Genomic DNA, 20,377 nt, shown 5'->3' with positions numbered 1-20,377 from the left:
CGTTGGTTGTCCCGAGGTGAAGCCTGAAGGACCGCCCGCCACAGAGAACAGGGTCACACTCGTCCCCGCGGGACCGCGCTGCGTGAAGACGCCGCACTGCCTCTGCCCCTCTTCCTGCTAGTCCCCCGCCCTCCCCCTGCCAGCATGCTGTGTCTAGAAAGGCTGCTGGGACCACGTTTTCTTACTCAGACCACTCTCCTAGAGACTTAAGGGATTTTTTTCTCCTAAGATGGCTGTTGAATGAACGTGACATCACCCACCATGTGTTGTACTTGGCAGTGTCCTAGCTGGTGGTGCTCTGCTGGTCTCCCTGTCTCACGTGGCACACACATGCTCCCTTAAGCCGCCCTTGGCGCTGGGCTGATAATTCCTGGTTGCACCCCAATCAGCCGGCCGGTCTCCCGGGAAGAAGGCGCAGAGGCCTATGAACACCCAATGCAGCGTTTGCCGGTTGGGCCTCTTTGCTTGCAATCTGAGCCCTTCGGCAGGGCAGGGCTGAGACCACCTCTCCTCCCCAGAAGCCAGCTCCGAGCCTAGAGCACAGGGGGCATCCCACACGTGCACATGGACGATGGATGAGTGTGGATTGTCACTCTGTCAGGGGACACGTAGGGTTAGGATGTGGCTTCTCCTTGGTGTCACCCTCAGAGGATAACATCTTCTAAACACCCAAATTTACATCAGCGGCTTCTTTACATTAAAAAAAAATTTTTTTTCTTTATTGATTTTAGGGAGAGGGAGAGGGAGAGGGAGAGGGAGACAGAAACACTGATGAGAGAGAACATCGATTGGCCGCCTCCTACACGCCCCTCACTGGGGATCGGGCCCACAACCTGGGCATGTGCCCTGACCGGGAATCAAACCGGCGACCTCTTGGTGCCTGGGTCGATGCTCAATCACAGCCACACCGCCCGGGCTTCTTGACATTTTCTACCTTTAAAGAATCAGTTGTGTTCTCATCCTTTCTCACTGCTTAGGTGATTCACAGATATTGTCTACACTGTGTAAAATAATGACTTTTATTGGTTCTCGTGTGATAATCAGGCTTGTTTGTTCTAAGCTGTCATTTCCCAAGCTCCAGGGTGGCGGCTGCATTTGGCGGCTAAACCATAGCCACTGGCCATCGTGTCCCCTTTGTTGGCCTTTTTGGTTGCCATGGAGTATGAGGAGCAGTAAGTGGGGACACTGAGTTAGCCTTTTTTTTTTTTATCCTCACCCGAGGACATTTTTCCATTTTTTGTTCAGACAGAGTGGGAGGAAGAGAGAGAGAGAAACATTGACATGAAAGGGACACATCAAGTGGCTGCCACCCGCACGACCCAACCAGGGCCGGGGACAAACTACAACCGAGGTACGTGCCCTTAGCAGGAACCGAACCCGGGTCTCTCTGGACTGCAGTGAGTTAGCCTTTCTTGACCCTGCCTCTTACCTTCTTCATTCCTGGGGCACACGTTGATCCAGCCTTGTCTTCCTTGATCAGCTAAGCATCCATTGTCTGCTTGGTAGAATGTGAGTTTGATTTTTCCAGAGGGAATTGATAATTTATTTGATAATTACTTGTTTTTCTCCATCTTTATTGAGGTATAATTGACAAATAAAATTGTATGTGTTTAAGGTATACAGCTTGACATTTTGATCTATGTATATATTATAAAATAATCACCACAATCGAGGTAATGAACATATCCATCACCTCACATATTGCCATTTTCTGTCTTTTTTTTCCCCCATAATGTGAACACTTAAGGTCCCCTGTCAATGTAAAGAATGTTCAAACCTATCAAGAATTTTTATGAGTTTATTTGAGCCAAAACAGATGACAGTGGCTGGGAACAAGCTCTCAAATGCTCTGGAAAGAGACCATTCTGCAGCTTCTGTAACGCATCTGAAATTAAGGAGGGAAGGCAAGGAAGATTACATGAAGGTGGGGGACAGCGAGGTGGGGATGGGATTACAGGGCAGTGGACGAGATTGCGCGCCCTCCAGAGGGTGGTTACACTTATTTCTGTGTTAATCTGATGCACAGGAATGATGCCCAAGGCTTGCTTAGAGCCAAGACAACCCTTTTACTAAGAAATTGTATGCTTGGGCTGTGACACCCACCAGAACCGAATTCACCATGTGAGGTTAGTGTCCGTAGAACCCCTTTTTTTGTTACTCTGTCTTCTTAGCAACTTCAAATATACAAATCAGTGTTATTAATTATAGTTCCCATATTATACATTAGAGCTCCAGAGCTTTTTCATCTTATAACTGAAACTTTGTCTCCTTTGACCAATAGCTCCCGGTTCCCATCCCCCCACGGCTCTGCCCCCAGCCCCTGGCAACCTGGCTCTACTCCCTGCTCCTGGGGGCCTGACAGTGTTCGGTTCCACACGTCAGTGAGATCCTGCAGTATTTGTCTTTCTGTGTGTGGCTGATTTCACTCAGCACAGTGTTCTCCAGGCCCGTCCCTGTTGTTGCGAATGGCAGGATCTCCTATTTTAAAGCTGAATATATAGTTCACGTTTTTTAACTCCATGGACAGATATTCAGGTTTTTCCGTATGTTGGCGATCGCAAACAATGCGGCAGTGAACATGGGAGTACGACATCACGTCGAGATCCCGACTTCATTTCCTGTGGGTCTCTGTGCAGGACTGGGGCAGCTGTGTCACACAGCCGTTCTAGTTGTACTTTCCCGAGGAACCTCCATACTGTTTCCACAGTGGCTGTACCATATTGTATTCCCACCAACAGCGTGCACGGATTCTCTCTTCCCTGCACATTCGCCAATGCTGGTCAGTAGCTACTCTGAGCACCGACCACGTCTTGGGTACGGTGCCGACGGCTGCAGGCAGGACCTCAGTCCCGGTCTGTCGCCCACGTGCAGCGCCCGCCCCGCCGAGCATGCGCCATTGTCCTGCAGTCCATCTCTGTCCTTGGCCTTCTTGCTATCCCAGAGAGCTTAGAATATTCTGCACATTTTTCCGTTCCCTTCTCCAGACCACTTATAAAGCATGTTAATAAGACCAGTCATAACAGTAGTGCTTGGGAGTCCCCCAGTTCCCACACCACACAGAAACGTGTCTTTTTCTGTCTCTAACTTGGTTCTCTCTCCATGGCCAAACTGCCCCAAGTCCCGGGGAGACCCATTATTTTTAATACCTTTTTCCTTGGAACCTTGTCAAAGGCTTTTGGAAAAGTCTAAGTAGCAACGAGGCAGGTGCTGAGCGGGGGATCAGGAGACCCGGGTTCTGGCCCCGAAGGTCATCGGTTTATCCTTGAGTTTGGGGCGAGGCACCGGACCGCCCCATCTCAGCTGCTTTATCGGTAAAATGAGAATGACTGTGCTAGCAGTCAGCATCATAAAAATTTCACAGCCGTCAGATGAAACAGTGTTATTTAAGAAACTGCGAAAGGTATAAAACAAAAAATATAAGGGATCATAATTTTGAAAATTTACAGCACCTCTTTGATTCATGATGCTCTCCCAGAAGAACTCGGCAGACATACCGAGGAGGTTCCTCCACGGGGCGTCTGCCCAACATCGACCACTTTCCGTCCTTGAAGGGATTCAGGTTTATCTGACCAACAGTGTCGCATGTAAATGCACAGAAGCATGGACGCTGGAGTCGGTCAGACCTTGGTATGGGTCAAGGTCATGGCTTGTACCCTCTCTGTACCTCTCCTGTAAATGGAATAATATTAATACCTATCTCATGGAGTTCTGAGATTGAGTATTTTTATTTTTAAATTATAGTTTTATATACAATATTCTATTAGATTCAGGAGTATGATCTAGTGATTCTACACTTATATACCTGATGATGTGTTCACCACACTATGTTTAATGACCTCTGTCATCGTGCAAAGTGATCGCCCTATTATGATGATGATGAGATTTAAATGAGAAGGTAAATGCATGTGCAATGCCTAGCATCCTAGCTGACACATAGTACTACGGAGTCATCAAGCACTCTCGTTGTTATTATTTATATACAATAACAATGTATATTGTCTCGGCGAGGGCTGAGAGCCGGCAGCTGCCGTCCATCCTTCCTGTTTTATGATTGTCCACATCCAGCAAATCCCACCACAAACGCCTCTTACCTGTGTGTTGTGTGAGCTTCTTTCAGCAGATGGATGAATGAATGTTTTCCTTTCTGTTTTCTGAAACAAATGGTAGTTTGGGTGGGGCCGGGGGCGGGGCAGACCTGTCTTTCCAGAAACTGATTTCCTTCACCGACGAGTGTGGAAGGGGGGCCATAACCCTATCCTGCCTCCCTGAGGGGCCAGCCGGTGAGGACTTGCCCTGTGGGTGCTCCCTGGTCCATCTCTCTGTCCCTGCTCTTCCTCTGATGTCCACCTACACCCAGCATGTCCCCCCCTCCTAAAGAGCAGGAGAATTGGAACTAAATGATAAAGAAGATCACTCAGGCACTAAATCCAATTCCCTCGGGGAACCTGCTCCTGCCAGAGACCTGAGGGGACTGGAGACCAGACAGGGTGCTCAGTATCACTCTGGTACCTCCCGATGCGGTTGCGGAGGTGACTCACAGCTGGAGGTAAAGCCTGTGCAGTCAGACGTGGGTGGTGATCCCAACTGGCTGTGCATGAACTCCCATTGCATTCAGATTAAATCAGGACCTGGCGGCTTGGGGGTGGACCCAGAAACAGGAGGGTTCCTGGAATTGGAGGCATTTGGATTTTCAGAGCTAAACAGATCTCTCTCTAATTCTTTTACTAGTTTTGGGTTTTGTCTTTTTTAATGAGCTTAATGGGAAACTAGCAAAGAGGAGTTTTAACTTCGTCCGTATATTTTTTCACTTTTAAAATAAATTATTTGTCAAACTCAAGTATTTGAGTGTCATGCTCAGGAATGGCTGGCAAACGCCACTGGAACCATGCGGACCAGAGACAGAGGCCTCAGCTCGCTGCCTTGGCCACACCCCGGGAAGGACCTGGAAACCCCTGGAGGAACACTGCCTCGCGTCACAGTGCTGTCCCCAGCCTTTATAGCTCAGGCCAGTTGTTCAGTGTACCTGGGCCTCATTCTCCTCATCTATTATCTGTATATCAGTTAGGACTTTTGATGTTGCACAAGCCTTTTTATCACTTTAACAATAAGGAAGTATCTTGAGTAACAAGAAAGTCCCGACCGACGCAGAGAAGGCTTTGGAGTTACTTTGATTCAGTGGCTCAGGGACATCACCAAAAATATCTTGTTCTATCCCTGCTCCCGATCTTCCCTGATTCCTGCTCCCCTCCTTAGCACAGAAGGGCTGACCAGGTTCTCTGAGCTCCCTGATTCTTTGATCCTACTGAGGGTGAGAGGAGAGGTCCCCCTTCCCCCATCATGAACCTCAGTCCCTGCTTTGCTCTGGTCACACATGTTGATTGGCCGGGGCCTGCGTTCTCTCCGTCACTGTGGTCAGAGAGTGAGAATACATTGATTTGCTTTTGCCCATCAAGGACTACCACAGGAAGCAGAGGGGGTCCAGAAGGCGAGAGAGGATGGCCTAGATGCTGGGGGGGCCGTGCAAGTCATGACAAATGAACACCAAAGTCATAAGACTGAGAGGTTATATCAGCAAGGAATTGTGTGCAAAACCATCTCCCTGATGTCTAGGAAGGGCTTAAAAAATAATGCTTACGGGGGAGGTGTAAGAAGGCATAGAGGGGATAAATGGTGTCGGAAAAAAATAAAATAATGCTTAAAAATAAAACACACAAACAAACAGAGCCTGGGACAAACCTGAAATCACACACATAAATCACAAAATACCAGAGTTCAGTGAGTTCAACAGCAACGAGAGGCAGCCGACTTTCCGGTGACTTGATGCTATCAGTTCTCATTAAGGTGCCGTCCCTGCTGTAATGCAGTTCCTCTGGCTAACTCTTCTGTCTCCTTGATCTAATAAGAGGTTAAAAATTAAATATTAAAAATTAAAAATAAGAGTGCAGAGTGGGAATATTCGGGATATAATTTTTTCTCTAGGTTTGTTATTAAAATCTCTAAAATTACTCTGTGGGTGTCTTACAGAGACTTATGTGGTATCTAATCAAGTTTGGGGGTGCCCTGGCTCTCGCCTCTCCCTGTCTCCCTCCAGTGTTCCCCTCACCCTTCCCATGTTGCTGGTAACGTTTGGTCCTGACTTGTGTGGGTGGCGTTCTTGTGTGGGTCATCTGGGCGGTGACCACGTCGCATCTATCAGCTCAGACTTGTGATGATTCTGATTCTAGGTGGGGACCAGCTTTCTAGATGTATCCTCTGTCAGGAGGGTATGGGCAGCAGTCTTTCCTGTTTGTCTCTGTGTTGTCCAAGAAGTTCTAGGAAGGACCTGTGGGTTGCCCGGGGACAGTTTATCTGCTAAGTGTTTTCGTCCTGGGAAGATTGAGGATGACTCATGCCCGAAGCACAATTTCCCGGAATGCTCACACCCCCTTCCCTGGGGACACAACTAGAACCTAGATGAGGTTTCAGGACCGCCCCCCCCCCCATCAACTCCACAGTCTGAGGCGTGAGCCATTGGATTCAGTGGCCAGAACAGACCCAGCCAGCGTAGAACTTCCGCAGGTGGCTCCTTGCTGTTCCCTCTGAGGTGCGGCAGGGATAGCTGGCGCGGTTCTGAAGGGCCAGCCCACACTGTTATACCCACCTGACCTGCGCTCACAATATGGCAAACACTCTGCCTTATTGTTACAGAATGACCCTCGGACCTGAGGCAGCTCCAGGTGTCCACTGTCCCCCCATACCCAGTCCCGCCCCCCGCTACCAGCACCATCGTCTTCTCTAAACCTTACCCGAGGCACAGGGAAACTGGGGAGAAAAGGACTCCAGTTGTTGGTGAAGCCAGCTGTGGGCTCCCCAGTCCCTCTTTTTGCCACTGACAGCATGAGGTCTGGGGAGCCTCAGCCCTGCCCTGCGGGGCCCGCCCCGGGGCACCGTGGAGACGCTCCTGCCTCTGCCCAGGCGCCGGAGGGTCTTGGCTACAGCCCAGCTGTGGGCAGGGCAGCACCGCATTCACCTTGGCTCTCTCTCCCTCTTCCCCGCAGATTCGGGTGGACGGGCCCAGGGGCAGCGCCCTCCAGTACGAGACCATGCAGGTGGTCGACCCTGGCCCCGTGCTCCGGGACATGGCCTTCTCCAAGGACCACGAGCAGCTGTACGTCATGTCAGAGAGGCAGGTAAGGCTCTCTGGGATCGGGGGGACGTCTGTCTTGCACTCAGTGCTAGCCTGCGGCCCAGCAGAACCGGCAGGAGGCCCGTTGCAGAGAGATTTGACTTATGGCTCAGAGCATGTCCTTCGGGTTATGCTGCCTGGCGGCTGAGGCCCAGTGCACGGGAACAGGGAACAAACCACTTCCTATCAAAACATCCGCGCGTCTGGAACAAACCCACTAACTGCGAAACCATGGTGTCTGGAGGCTCTGGGTCAACATTTGTTCTCTTCTGAAGACACACTAGTGCAGATGCCCGAGTTCTTGGTCCATATTTCCCTCCACAATGTGTCATCTCCTGCCAAGGTCTGTGGTAGACAAGTATTTGTTTCCAAAAAATTCTAGTTGCGGGAACGTCATGGAAGAGCCAGATGGAAGGAGAGTCACAAACAAGGGCGTGGGTCCTAAGCCTTGGGGTGTAACTAACTCTCCCGGGGACCGCGGGCAAACCCCGGAAGGCCGCGCCAGGCAGGACAGAAGTGGTTCAGGTTTACTATCAGTGGACACTGAGTGGGCAGGAGCAAACCCGGCCTTGCTGCTGGAACTCAGCTGAGAACTAAGTTCCTCTGGGGTTCTCGAGCTCATACCAGGACTCTGTCTCTAGCAGGCAAAGGAATACATTTCGCCTTGGAAATCCCATACATTTAAGAATATTTCCTGGAGTGCCCTAAGTCACTGCTCAGAGTGTTTCACCCGGCGAGACACCCCACCCCAAATGTGGGTCGGCACTGCCACACCTCTGCCATCTCTACGTAGGATGGGTCGTCCCCAGGCGCTGCCCTCCAGCCCATGAATATGTATGTGGCGAAGGCAGCAGCCACGAAGGGCAGATTCCCCCTCCATTCGTCTTCATTAGTGAGGCCTGAACTCTCCGGAGGACCTTGGTGACAGAGTCGGGATTGTTCCTCCTGTCCCCTCTCTGCATAGTGAGGGACATAAATACCACATTATGCCACCCACAGGGCTTGTGCATTATGCCTCGGCAGCCCGCAGCAGCTCCACCCTCCCCAGAGCTCGATGACATCTTCTCTGGGTGTGGGACCCTTCGTCCAGCCACACTGGGACCCTTTGTGGTGCCCTGGTTGAGGCTGCCATGTCTCGAATGGGCCTGACATAGGGCCGAGCGGGAAGCCCTTCACCCAGGAGTCAGGACTGGGTATGAGGCTCCTCCTTTGCTGCCATTCTTGCTCCTTCGGTGGGGCCCACACTCCCTGCCTGTCTCCAAGGCCCAGACACCGAGTGCAAGCGCTTTCCGGGTGGAATGCATCCCGTCGGGAAGATCACAGTCTCCACAAGGCACCGACTATTTCAGGATTTCTGGCCCGACCTGAAAGCCGGGATTTCTGAACCCAGGACTTAGAACATGGAAGGGCTTCCAAAGATGGAGAGTGTAAGCAGTGTGGAGCCCCTGCTGATAGCTGAGTGGGGATTCTGAGCTCCTTGCCCCCAGACACTGCACCTCCCTGAGTGTGTCCATGGTTAGAACCCAGGGGGCCTGGCGGCGAGGCATGCTGGGAGCTCTGCACTGTTGGAAAGGACAGGAAGGCAGGAAAGGGTAGGGCCAGGGCACTCATTTATTCTGGGGCTGCTCCTCACTGCGACGGAGGGCGGCCTGCCACCCAGATCACACCCCAAGACCCTGAGCGCGGGCCAACACTGGGGTCCAGTGGGTCCGCAGCTTCGTCGTGGGAGTGGTGGAGTAGCGCAGCGTTAACTGCACAGGCCTCGGTGTCAGAATGCCCGAGCGTGCACTGGGCTCCATTTACCACCACGGTCTCAGGTAAGTTCCTCAAACTCCTGAAGGCCCGGCGTTCTCAACCGTCACGTGGAAGTGACAATGACATCCTAGAGTGCTATTCCAGGGACCAAATGACAGGGTGCGTGTAACAGCATGAGAGAACCTGGACAGAGTGCGGACTGGAAACGCGGAGGCTCTCGGGCTCAGGACGCTGCAGCGGGAGTGTCGGGGCCCTGGCCGGGTGTGGGGTCCAGCAGGCCGTGGCATCGAGGGTCTGGGTGACCGAGCAGATACGAAGTGCAGGAGTCCAGGTCAAGGCCAAGGTGGGTTACCAATGGGGTTACCAGCGGGGACCTCTGTTTTTCTCGTTGACAAAGAAAAGGTTTTAAGGCCAACGGTAATGAAAGTAAAGCGAAGTGGGATTTATTGAAAATACACTCCAAGCAACAAGCGGGCCAGTTAAGAGAGACAATGGCCCGAACTCTCCGGGTTATATGGTTTAAATGAGGGGTTTTCTGGGGGAACCTTTAGTTTGCATCCAGGGATGACTGACAGAGAAGAGTTACATAACCATCTTTTTTCTGCACATGACCTTACCCAGAAAGCATACAGAAAAACCCCCGGGGGGAGGGGACAACACTGCAGTGCAAATTTTATTATAATTAGCCCAAGGCCTTGGTAAGGTCACAATGAGGTCATGTTGTTTTCTTCTGCACTTGTGCCAAGAACCTTCTCCTTCCGAATCTGCCCCTGGGTCTGTTTCAGGAGCTGCTGGCTGCTGGCCGCCCATAGCGGGGTGTCTGGAGGCAGTGTGGGTCTGACCCGTCAGGACCTCAAGGCCAGCCCCTAGGGGACCCCAGCCGCTCATGCCTAATTCCTACTGACAGGTGGGCAGGGAGCAGACATCTGGTCCCAGGAGAACAAACCAAGAACCCACAGCCTGCGTTACTGAGTGAACACTCTAAGCAGAGCTTGGGCAGGTCACCTCGGTACAGGTACTGGAGACACACCGCCAGCGAGAGAGTCGGGACTAAGGCAGCCTCTGTGGCTGGGAGGTTGGTGTCAGCCATTGCGGGCCGAACCCTGCGGGGCTGAGTCTGAGACTAAGGGATATGCTCCGCAGTGACGTCTGCTCCGCCCGGAAGACCCTCCCCTTTCTCGTTGGCCTGGTCTTCCCTTGTCCTTCAAAACGTTGCTTGGCTTGCACATTCCCAGGGAGTGAGCCCGACCGTGGGTGGGCTCCTCCGCGTCAGCTCTTCCCAGCCTGGTCTGTGACACGGCCTCCTGGTCTCTGTCCTGACAGACTGTAGGGCAGCTGGACGCCCTGTATCTTCGCTGTCTACCCAAACTTCACCTACTAGGCCTTGGCAAATATTTGATGAATGAATAAATGAGTGAATGAATCCCCAGTGTCTTCACTGAGAGAGGGACTGATACACGTTCTTTATTGCTTATCTTTATTTCCAACTTTGAATGTATAAAATTTAAAAACTGCACTTCAGATGAAGAAAACATCTCCCAAACTTCAGTCATCTGCATATTACTGCCATGACTTTTTGCCCTGTCCTAAACTATTCTTTGCTTTGTATTTTTATTTAAATAAACTTACCATTTAAACTTAATAACCTATTTTACCATCTCTTATGATGTGCTGGCCCTATGGTATAGTACCCCTAACTGTGACGTTGTAATGTATAACAGGAAATATGCATTTGGTCTTCATCCTCATTCCTGGCACAGAGCTACCACAACCCTTGGAATTTCCTGAATGACATGAGCAACGGGAACCTCTTTTGTTATCACGTTTGGTATCTTGTCCTCAGTTCCTGAAACCTCTTCAGAGCCGTACAGGTGAATGGGTGTCTCGTCATTTCTGATGAGCTCCTTTCAGCCACAGCTGTTTATGTGAATGAGGTGATTTGGGGAAAGCCCCTAAAGATGGGGGGCTGGTTGCCAGGGGAGCAGTCGCGTGGTCGCGGGGAGGAAGGGCTGCGTGACGAGCAGGCAGAGAAGGGAGCGTGTGCCTGTCTGCGCTGCCTGTGTCTCCATCAGACCTTCTGTTGCTTTGCACACGTCTGCGTGTTTGTATATGTGAGTATTTACTACAGCTCTAGTACCCCCAAGGGAATGTCATACACTGAGACACTGTGATCAAACCCGGCCAACCGACGGAGGGAAGTGAGAGGAAATGTCAGCGAGCAGATAAGCGAGGACCGGAGGTGGCCAAGCTGGGGTTGTCCTCAGGTGCCCTGGAGTGACACCCCCTGCCGGGAGAGAAGCTGTCCCCCCACAAAGGCATGCTCTTCTCTGCCATCCCACACACCAGCTTGCTCCTGCCTGAGAGCCACCGGCTCAAACACGTGTTTCTGCTCTTGCTGTACACGCTCAGCTGTGTCTGGTCCAAAGCGACTTTCACGGTGTTCTTTGTTTACCGACTCTGGTTGCAAAGCTGGCCCTCGTGAGCTGGGGGCACTCATGTCCTAGCCGAGACCCAGCACATACATGCCTGCACGGGCGGAGGAGGGGGCTCAGAGGGGTCCGCCCGCTGGGCAGCTCTGCTGGGCTCCTTATGATGCAGGTGTCCGGGGGTCGGGGGACCTGAAGGTCCACAACCCACGGTGGGTGCTTGGCTTCGCCCCGGAAAGTATTCAGATGCAATCCAGCATAGTTTACAGTGAAGGAGGGTCTGTTAGTGAAGGAGTGGGGCGGAGGGGAGGCTACCCCGTGGCCGAGGAGCCGCCCTAGTCGGAATTGCTTCCCTGTGGAGGCTCATTTAATCGAGGGGGGAGCACTCCATAAGGGGAGGGTATTCCGGGGTTTCCCAGAAGAGCACCTCTGGCCACGTCGTGCCCTCCTGCGGGCTTTCTGTCTGCACCCCGGCAGCGGGTGTGCCGTTCAGAATGCTGCCGTGCACGGCAAGCGTGCGGGGCTTTCTGTCTGCGTCCCGGCAGCGGGTGTGCCGTTCAGAATGCTGACGTGTACCGCGAGCGTGCGGGGCTTTCTGTCTGCACCCCGGCAGCAGGTGTGCCGTTCAGAATGCTGCCGTGCACGGCGAGCGTGCGGGGCTGCGGCCAGGAGCTAGCCTCCGCGTTGGGTCCGCCAGTCTTCTGCTGGTTCTGAACCATAACATGTGGGGCTGGTCGTGCTGTCTCCTTGGTCGTCCCTGTAGCTCATATCGGTCGTAGCCGTTTCGCCGCACACCCTGTCCCACTTCAGCCTAATCCAGGACAGTCGTCCCCCGCCACGTCGCCCTTCGCCTTTGGCGGCTTCACTTGATTGCAAACAACGAACCCTACTTCGCGGAGATTCAGTTATCGAGGGAGGCTGGAACTGATCAGCCGCGATACACCAGGGCCGACTGCAGTGGAACAGGGAGGCCATCGTGCAGCGTGGTCTTCACTCGCTCAACAAGTCCTCGCTGGGCGTCCGCCCTGTGCCAAGCCCAGCTGAGGGAAGCGGCGATGAAGGAACGTAGACATCCCTGACTCCGCGCTGGCAGGGTGGCAGAGGAAGCAGCCAAGGAGCAGCCACCCGACGGGAGAAGCCGTCGGGTTGGTTCGCAGGTGACCAGTGCTGTGGAAAACGGAGAGGGAATCAGTGGGACCCCGGAGGGTGGCGATTTGATTTATATTTATTTATTTTTAAATCTTCACTCGAGGGCATTTTTCCATTTATCTTCAGATAGAGTGTGAGGGGGAGAGAGACATGGATGGGTTGCCTCCCATCCTACCCGGACCGGGGCCAGGGACCGAACCGAAACCAAGGTAGGTGCCCTTGACCGGAATCGAGTCCACGACTCTCTGGTCTGCGGGCTGACACGCTAAGGGCCGAGCCAAACTGGCCAGGGCTTCTTGTTTTTAAAGGAGGGTTGCAATTTGAAGTGGAGCGGCCGCCGCAGGCTTCCCAGAGAAGCGATAGGAGGGATGGGGCTGTGGAGGGTTCCTACCCCTCCCCCATTCCTTGTGTTTCTTTCCAGACTCTGCTTGGGGTTGTGGACTGAGAAGATGGTTAGCCCTGTGCAGGGATTGGGGAGAGGGTGCTCTGTGACGGCGGTTCCCCGCGCGAGGTGTCAGGGGAAGTTCAGCGCCAGGGGAAGGGGGTGCTGTGGTCCAAGGCAGGCTCACGCCATTCCGAGTTGGGACTCCTAACTGGGCCCCTGAGTGATGAGGGGGACCTGTGTGCCTCTCAAGGTGCTCTGAGGGTTCTGCGTTTCTGAAATGAAGTCTGACCACCTCAGAGGCTGGCCGACATGGTGCCCACGCGAGGTGCGATTGTGGGCACGGCTTCTGCCGCCGGAGGTGACGGGCTCCAGTAAGAATGGCTCCGATGCTGTTGGCGTGGGTCCCTGGGCACATCTCCGTGAGGTGTGTATGTGGTGACACAGCCGTCTCTGTCGTCCTGCCTGCCCCTGAAGGGACCGAGCTGTGCATTCCAGTTTGTGTTTGCATGGCTAACACGGTGACAAGGCCGTTTGGACATTTGCTCCTGGCCTCCGGACCGGGCTGTCCCCGACTGGTCCTGGGAGACCGAACTCCAGGTGCAGGCCTGAGGGTGAATGACAGGAGACGGAGCCTCCTCGGCATCACGAAGGGAGAAAAGCTGTTGCAGTGTTTCGCCCAATTCCACTCGGGTGGACCCTTCGCATTTGTCTGCAGGTGAACTCGAGGCTCCGGCGCATCATGACGGAGACGTCCCCTCTCTCTTCCCTTTGAGTGAAGGCAGACGGCTGCCCTGTACCGTCTCAGGACTGTAGGACCAGGCAGGGGATGACTCCCGGCTCATTCCCATGCCCAGGAGCTGCTCACTGCCTTCTGCATTACGTCATGACACTCCTCAGAACTGGGAAAGCCCTCGAGGCTCGTCCAGTCCAACTCTCTCCCGAGACCTTCCCACCCTGTCATCCAGGAGCCGACTGGAGCCCAGAGAGGTCAGTGGTGTGTCTGAAGTCACACAGCAGGTTGGGCGAGGAGCTGGGTTAGAATGCAGCTCGGCACCTATTGTGATGTCTTCTCCAGCCCCTCTTGCATGAGGAACTTGGGGCTCTTTGTGGGGCCAGAGATGCTCCTTATCTCCTAGTCTTCCCAGCAGGAGATTCTGTACCCCATTCCTCAGCCTCCCAAACAAGCCTGAGAAAATGAAAAGACTTGCTGGGGTGGGGCAGGCTGACGGGGCCCCAGGGTGGCAGTAGGGCTGGACACTGCCCTCGTTCTCTGTGAAGGAGGTCCTCGGTTTGCTCATCCTTAGTTCCAGCCTAAGGCAAGCTGGGACAAGAACCCCTTTATAACATCTATTCTAGAGCATCTGGGGGTACACAGGGCCCCAGACACGGCCAGTTCACCCCGCAGAGAGGAAGCAGAGAAGAACCCTCAGCATCCTGTTCCCACAGACACGCTTCTGGGGACCACTCGTTCAGACTAAAGCCTCCAACGTCCACATGGGATTGAGTTTATAGCCTGCCTGAGGGGACACCGTGACAGTGGCCTGAGCTTTCTGGCAGCCCGGGGTGATGGAGGCAGTATGTGCACAGCTCGGAGACTGCAGGCGGTCACGCACAAGCGTGAACTTGGGGTTCCATCCGGGCGATCTGCTCACCAGCTCTGCCTCCCGAGGTCGGTCACGCGAGCAGTTTGTGCTCCGGTTTCTACCTTTGTAAAGTGCACATGATAAAGTCTACCTTTCAGGACCTTTAGGATGGAAGTTAATGTAGGTAAGGTGCCTGGCACAGCGTGGGCTCCTGGGAAGTTGACGGTTATCATCATTATAATCATTACCAATACCTTGGGAAATGCACTGTTGCTAGGGGAGGAAGCCCGGACAAACCACTGCGGGCTGAAGGTGAGCTCAGCTCTGAGTGCTAGCTCCCTGGACTCCCTGGCACCCCATCCTTTCAAAGCCCCTCAGAAAATACTGAGGCTGTGGGCTCCCTTCACACCTATTAGCACTGCCCTCACGGCGTCTGAAGGGCCTGGGGTCTCCCTCCCCACTCGGAGCCGAGTGTCCTCTGCGGAACTTCGTGGACTTTCTTTGTGACTCCTCTGCTCGGGGCGGGGTGCGTGCTCGGCCCGCTGCATCCAGCCCCTCCGACTCGAGGCCGTCACAGGCACACGGGGCAGCTGACTCCTCACGTTAGGGTTTCCCGGGCAGGGGGCATGGCTTGTGCCCCTTCTCTCTGCCAGGACAAGAGAAGGGGAGCAACCATGTCCAGGTGGGACAGAGGCGGACATGGAGGGCTGGAGCCGGAGGAAGGTAGAGCACCTAAGGGCAGGTGATAGGGAAGAGTCTTGGTAGCTGTCTCATCCTGAACTCCACGAAGCATCTGTCTCCGCCAATTCCCCGACAGTCAGATCAACTCCCCACTCGGTGCCAGCACCTCCGTACTTTCGGGGCACTATTTTTAAGACAACCACCTGCAATATTCCACCTAACAGCACGCGAGGAGACTCCACCATGTGGGCAAACAGGATGGGGCTGCGTCTCTGCCCCTTTCAGTACCCACCCCCCATGTGTGCTTCGTAAGTGTCTACTGTGTGCCCGTCGCGGGGCTAGGCACGGTGCAGAACCGAGAAGAGCAGCAGGAAGGCCTGTTCTGGAAGCTTTGCAGGGGTGAGGGGGGACACACTCCAGCTTTCAGGGCATTGAAAAGAACGCCGTCCACTGTGGGGGTCACCCAGAACCCAGCTTCCTTGCAGAGTTAGGGCTCGGGGAGGGAAATGAGGTCAGCTTGAAAGGATGGAGCTCCAGATGTTTCCTAAGACAATCTCAGTTCTGTGAGCACCTCCTGGCTCCCCACCTCGTCTCTCGTGGGTGGGTGTGGATGACGAAGCTGAGCCAGCATCCCCGCCCTGTCCTGCAGAAGCGAGGGACGGCGTCTGGGTGCAAGCGCGTCAGTTCCTGAGGACTGACCTGTGCCCCAGTCCCGCAGAAAGAGGCTGGGAAGACTGGATGCTGCAGTACACTGTGAACTCAGTCCGACTATCGGTGAGACATTTTCGAAAGTAGACAGATGCGTGTGAACGTGTGCCATTCCATGACGCCAGGTGACTCGTTGGCATGTGTGATGTCACATGACTTTACCAAACACAATTCGGTATAAAAGGAGAAATTACAAATGGCAGAACCGCATCTGATCTGAATCTCTTTGTGCATTTCAAATATGATGTGCAGACAATGGAGACGTGAATTGGAGACCAACTCAGACGATGTGATCATTTCAAAAGAATGCATAATGCTTGCGGGGGAGACTCTGGACCTACTATTTAAAGAAAGTTGTGCAAAACCACGAAGGAGTGGAGAAACCAGTTGGAAATAGGTATATTCTCCTCGGGAAAGATTCAGGGCTGGTGCAGAAAGCCATCCAGTCACCTGCTGGGTGACCTGACGGTGGTTCAGGAAATGCCAGCCCTGGTTTCTGGTCCTGGCTCTGCCACTTTCTATCTATATGGCCTTGGGCAAGATACTTAGCCTCTGGGTGCTTCGCTTTTCTCAAAAATAGCATGGGGATATGCTAGTGCCCTTGCCTGAGTGGTTACAATGAGCAAGTTAGAAAATGTGTATAAAATTCTTAATGCAGTGCCTGGTGTAGAATGAGCACTCAACAAAGCTTAGCTTTGGTCGTCGCTGTTTTCATTATGATGGACTACTAGAAGGGTGTCCACATCTCACTGAAAACAAGCCACCTGTAGCATTTTGACTTCCGTCATTTGTAAACTAACTCCTACCTCCTCCGGGACATCTGAGGCCCCTGGCTTCTGGTGCCCAGAGTGACGGAGAGCAGAGCAGAGGGCCTCCATCAGCCACAGTGCCCAGCCAGCCTGAATCCAAGGTGCTGTTCCAGGGGACTCTGTGCTTTCTTGAGACATTGCCTTTGGCAGGGGTCACCGCTAACCTGAGGTTACCTTCGGGGTAAGAGAAGAGGCCTTTATTCCCTGAAGCCACCTTTAATCTACAAGACTTTGTGACCATGCTCACTCTCAGTAAGATGAGGGCATCTTAGGCCACAAGCAATACGCACGAGAAGCATGACGTGGAAACGAAGTCTCCCACCTGTGCTCACCTGGGTACTGCTTTAAGCATCAGCGAGTTCAGGATGCGAAATGGTGCTGAGAATGATCAGACAGGGCAAGGGAAGAAACTGATAGAACTTCTATGTTTTTCTATTAAAACAAACAAACAAAAAGTTAGGTTTTACTTATATTTAAAATACAGTTGATACTGGACACTGTTTTCTTGCCTTGGTCTCTGTCAGCCACTCATGTCAGGACGGTATAGAGGGACATGTCTCTGAGTGTAGACACTGGCATTCTTACTGACTGACTCAGTTTCAGTTCATGGCAACAATCTTGCAATTTATGTGTGACAGATACGATCAATATTAGGAACGCATTATTTTAAATAGACTCTTTAGAATACTTGCCATCAGACGGAGTGACCATGAATATTTTTTGTGCAGCACAGAGATGGGCTGGTTAGGGAAACACAATGAAACATTTTTCTTTAAAAACAAAACAAAACGTTCCACTTTTGCTGACCTTTTCAGTTTTAAAAGGCAGCTGTCAGAAGTATTCTACTTTGCTGATAACTTTGACAAAGTACCCACTTCTCCTGCCCCTCAATATAAAGACAGTGCAGTAACAATGAGTTAGAAAGTAACTACGTACTTTTAGAAAAAATGTATGGCATGGAGAGACCATTTTGGAAGGAGAGAAAAAATACGATGTTTGAAAATATTTTCATCTTTATATGATTTTGTTGTTGATATGACTAAGGGTGACACTTTAATACCTCATATCTGAAATCTTTAAAAACTTCGAAACAGAGTTTTCCACTTGCCTAAAAATCTTCCAGATGAAGAATTTAAGTGGGAGTTTTGACCCACTTATTAAAAAGTATGAAAATTTAGCACCTCCCGATTCGTTGAAAGAACAGCTGATTGACATCAGAGAAGATGGAAATCTACTAGCTGAATTTCAACAACAATTTTTGCATAATTGGTGCATGAGACCGAAAAAAGTATCATGATTTACTCAGCAGAGCCAACAGTGCGTTTTCTGCATCTCTGTGTCTGTGTGAGCTGTCTTTTCCCGTTAAGACAGCCGTTAAAGCAAAGTATCAAAATAAATTGAATCCTAGACCTCAGAACCCCATATCATTAAGTGCTAAACAAAGATTTTCAAAAATAATGAAGCCAATCCTAACACACCAGTCTCACCATTATTAATAATTTTCTTGGTGATGGCAAAACATTTTGTATCATTTATTAATAAGATAAAATAATGCTGTCCAGCCAGTGTGGCTCAGTGGTTGAGCGTTGACCCATGCAGCAAGAGATCGCCAGTTCGATTCCCAGTCAGGACACATGCCCAGTGGGGGGCATGCAGGAGGCGGCCAGTCAATGTTCTCTCTCATCAATGTTTCTATCTCTCTCTCCCTCTCAACTGCCTTTCTCTCTAAATCAATAAAAGGAAGAAGAAGAAAAAAAAGATAAAATAATGCTATTTTATCTTTATCTCACTTCTTGAATTCCTAATTTCATGTGTATTTGATACTGCAAGGATGTTAATACAAAGAAATATATATTCTTTCTAAACACTTATAGGTGTTTTGTAGGTTCATGCTCAAGTTTTGTTTTGTGTTGTTTACCACAGGATGTGCGATCAAAACTCTTTAGAGACCCCCCCAGCCCTTGGAGGATGTTAATTTGCAGCTGTTTTATATATTAATCTCATCTCAACCCGATGTCCCCTTCCAAAACGATCTCCTTTGCACCTAAGGGTGTATTTGTTCTTCAGACCCAGCTGTAGTCCACAGAGCCCACTGTGCTGGTGTGGGAGGAGACAGTGTGGTCAATTCTTCACTTCTGGGGAACTGGCCCAGTGCATTCTAGATCTTTCTGGGCCCAGGCCCTGGCAGCAGACAGGAACTTTTCTCTGAGAGCTCCCATAGTAATTGAGATGGTGCTGACGGATAAAATCTCGCAGATACATTGTGATGGCCCTGGAAGCTGGCCGGGCAGCCTCCTGTCCGAATATGGCCAGAAGGACTGCGGAGCTTGAGGACGGTGACACAGACGTGGATCTGTCCGTCGGGGGGCAGCCTTTTCTCACGAGGTCCCCTATCTCCTACTCTCTTCTCCTTGGCCGTTTCATCCCCGTTCTTTCCTTTATCCCGTCGTTGGCGTTCCTCTCCGCTTCCTCCTCGCGTCCGTCTCAGACTCTCGCCCATCCCTCTGCACGCTCACGTCCCATTGCCCGTTCCTGAGGGAGGGGGGCCGCTGGAACGGGGTCAGGCCAGTGTTTTTCAAACTGTCGGTCATGACACATTAGTGGGTTGAGAAATCAATTTAGTGGGTCACGAAATCAATTTAAAGGGTCACGACCAGAATTTTTGTTTTTAATGGCGTAGAATGAAATAGAATAGAACAGTGTCCATCAGACACAGTAAGGATACGTACGATTTGTGAAACTATGGATGTGTGTGCCCTGTGGTGGTTGCAATGTAAAACACGTCTCTTGCCATGAGTCGTGTCAGGGGAGAGCCGCTGGCCTCGGGGTTACCTGCTGCACACGCTGCAATACGTCGACTTCGGCTTTGAGCGTCCCACTCATATGTCAAGCTAATGACATTCTCTGATCCTCCGCACGTTTTTATTCAAGTGATTTCTCAATTTCAGTAATTCGGCTTCTGCAGTTACCTGTGGACGGTTCGTGGGACAGCCGTGGGGTGGTGGATGGGCTGAGTCACAGGGTAAGGCTCCCTGGAATCAGGGCCTTGACTTGGGAGCTCTTGTCTGCTGAGTCTCCGTTCTGTCACTCCTGGACGAGGTCAGTGCTTTCAACGGAGTGTTTTGTTCAGGCACACATGGATGACGGGTGGATTGTACAGCTCACTGGGGTGTGACAGGTTTCCTCGTGACCAGAGGAGACGCTGCCCTCTCCGGGCATTTCCCAGCTTCCCCAAGGGCAAAGAATCAGATGGGGGCACACACGCTGGCCACGGGGCTCGGTTGGTTGGAGTGTTGTCCCATACACCAAGGTTGTGAGTTTGATTCCCAGTCAGGGCACATACCTAGGTTGTGGGTTTAAGCCCCTGTCGGGGCAAATACAGGAGGCAACCGATCAATGTTTCTCTCTCACATCAATATTTCTCTCTCTCTCTCTCTCTCTCTAAAATCAATAAAAATGTATCCTTAGGTGAGGATAAAAAAAAAAAAAAAAAAGGTAGCCCACGAAGGGCTTGTCGCAGCATCTCAGCATGCCACCGCTCACCAGAGTGGGAAGCACTGCCCAGATGACAATATACGACAGGCCTGGGAGTCTGTTCCCGCATCTCCGTGCGTGGGTCCCCATGCTTGGAACATGCACAGATGCACAAGACATGGCTGCCCTCTGGGAGCCTCCGGGTTAGCGGCTGAGCTCACGGCAGCTGGCAGGAAGTGCTG

The 20,377-nt window shown here is 52.0% G+C and overlaps 1 protein-coding gene across 2 annotated transcripts in view; it reads left to right on the top strand.

The window, feature by feature from the left end:
• The window catches only part of PLXNA4 (plexin A4), a 405,427-nt gene that overhangs the window by 245,223 nt on the left and 139,827 nt on the right, over nt 1–20,377 (top strand). The window contains exons 4-5 of one of the 2 annotated variants that reach the window (XM_036247333.1): nt 7,038–7,169; nt 9,706–9,776. In XM_036247333.1, coding sequence (XP_036103226.1) covers nt 7,038–7,169; nt 9,706–9,732 — 159 coding nt within the window. In that variant the 3' untranslated portion in view covers nt 9,733–9,776. Of the gene's footprint in view, nt 1–7,037; nt 7,170–9,705; nt 9,777–20,377 lie in introns of those variants that run through there. The other variant, XM_036247334.1, reaches the window with a different exon arrangement.

This window comes from Molossus molossus, unplaced genomic scaffold, assembly GCF_014108415.1.
Source record: "Molossus molossus isolate mMolMol1 unplaced genomic scaffold, mMolMol1.p scaffold_m16_p_7, whole genome shotgun sequence".
Lineage (NCBI taxonomy): Eukaryota > Metazoa > Chordata > Mammalia > Chiroptera > Molossidae > Molossus > Molossus molossus.
The sequence above is the reverse complement of the archived record's forward strand: the minus strand, read 5'-3'. Positions and strand labels throughout refer to the sequence as shown.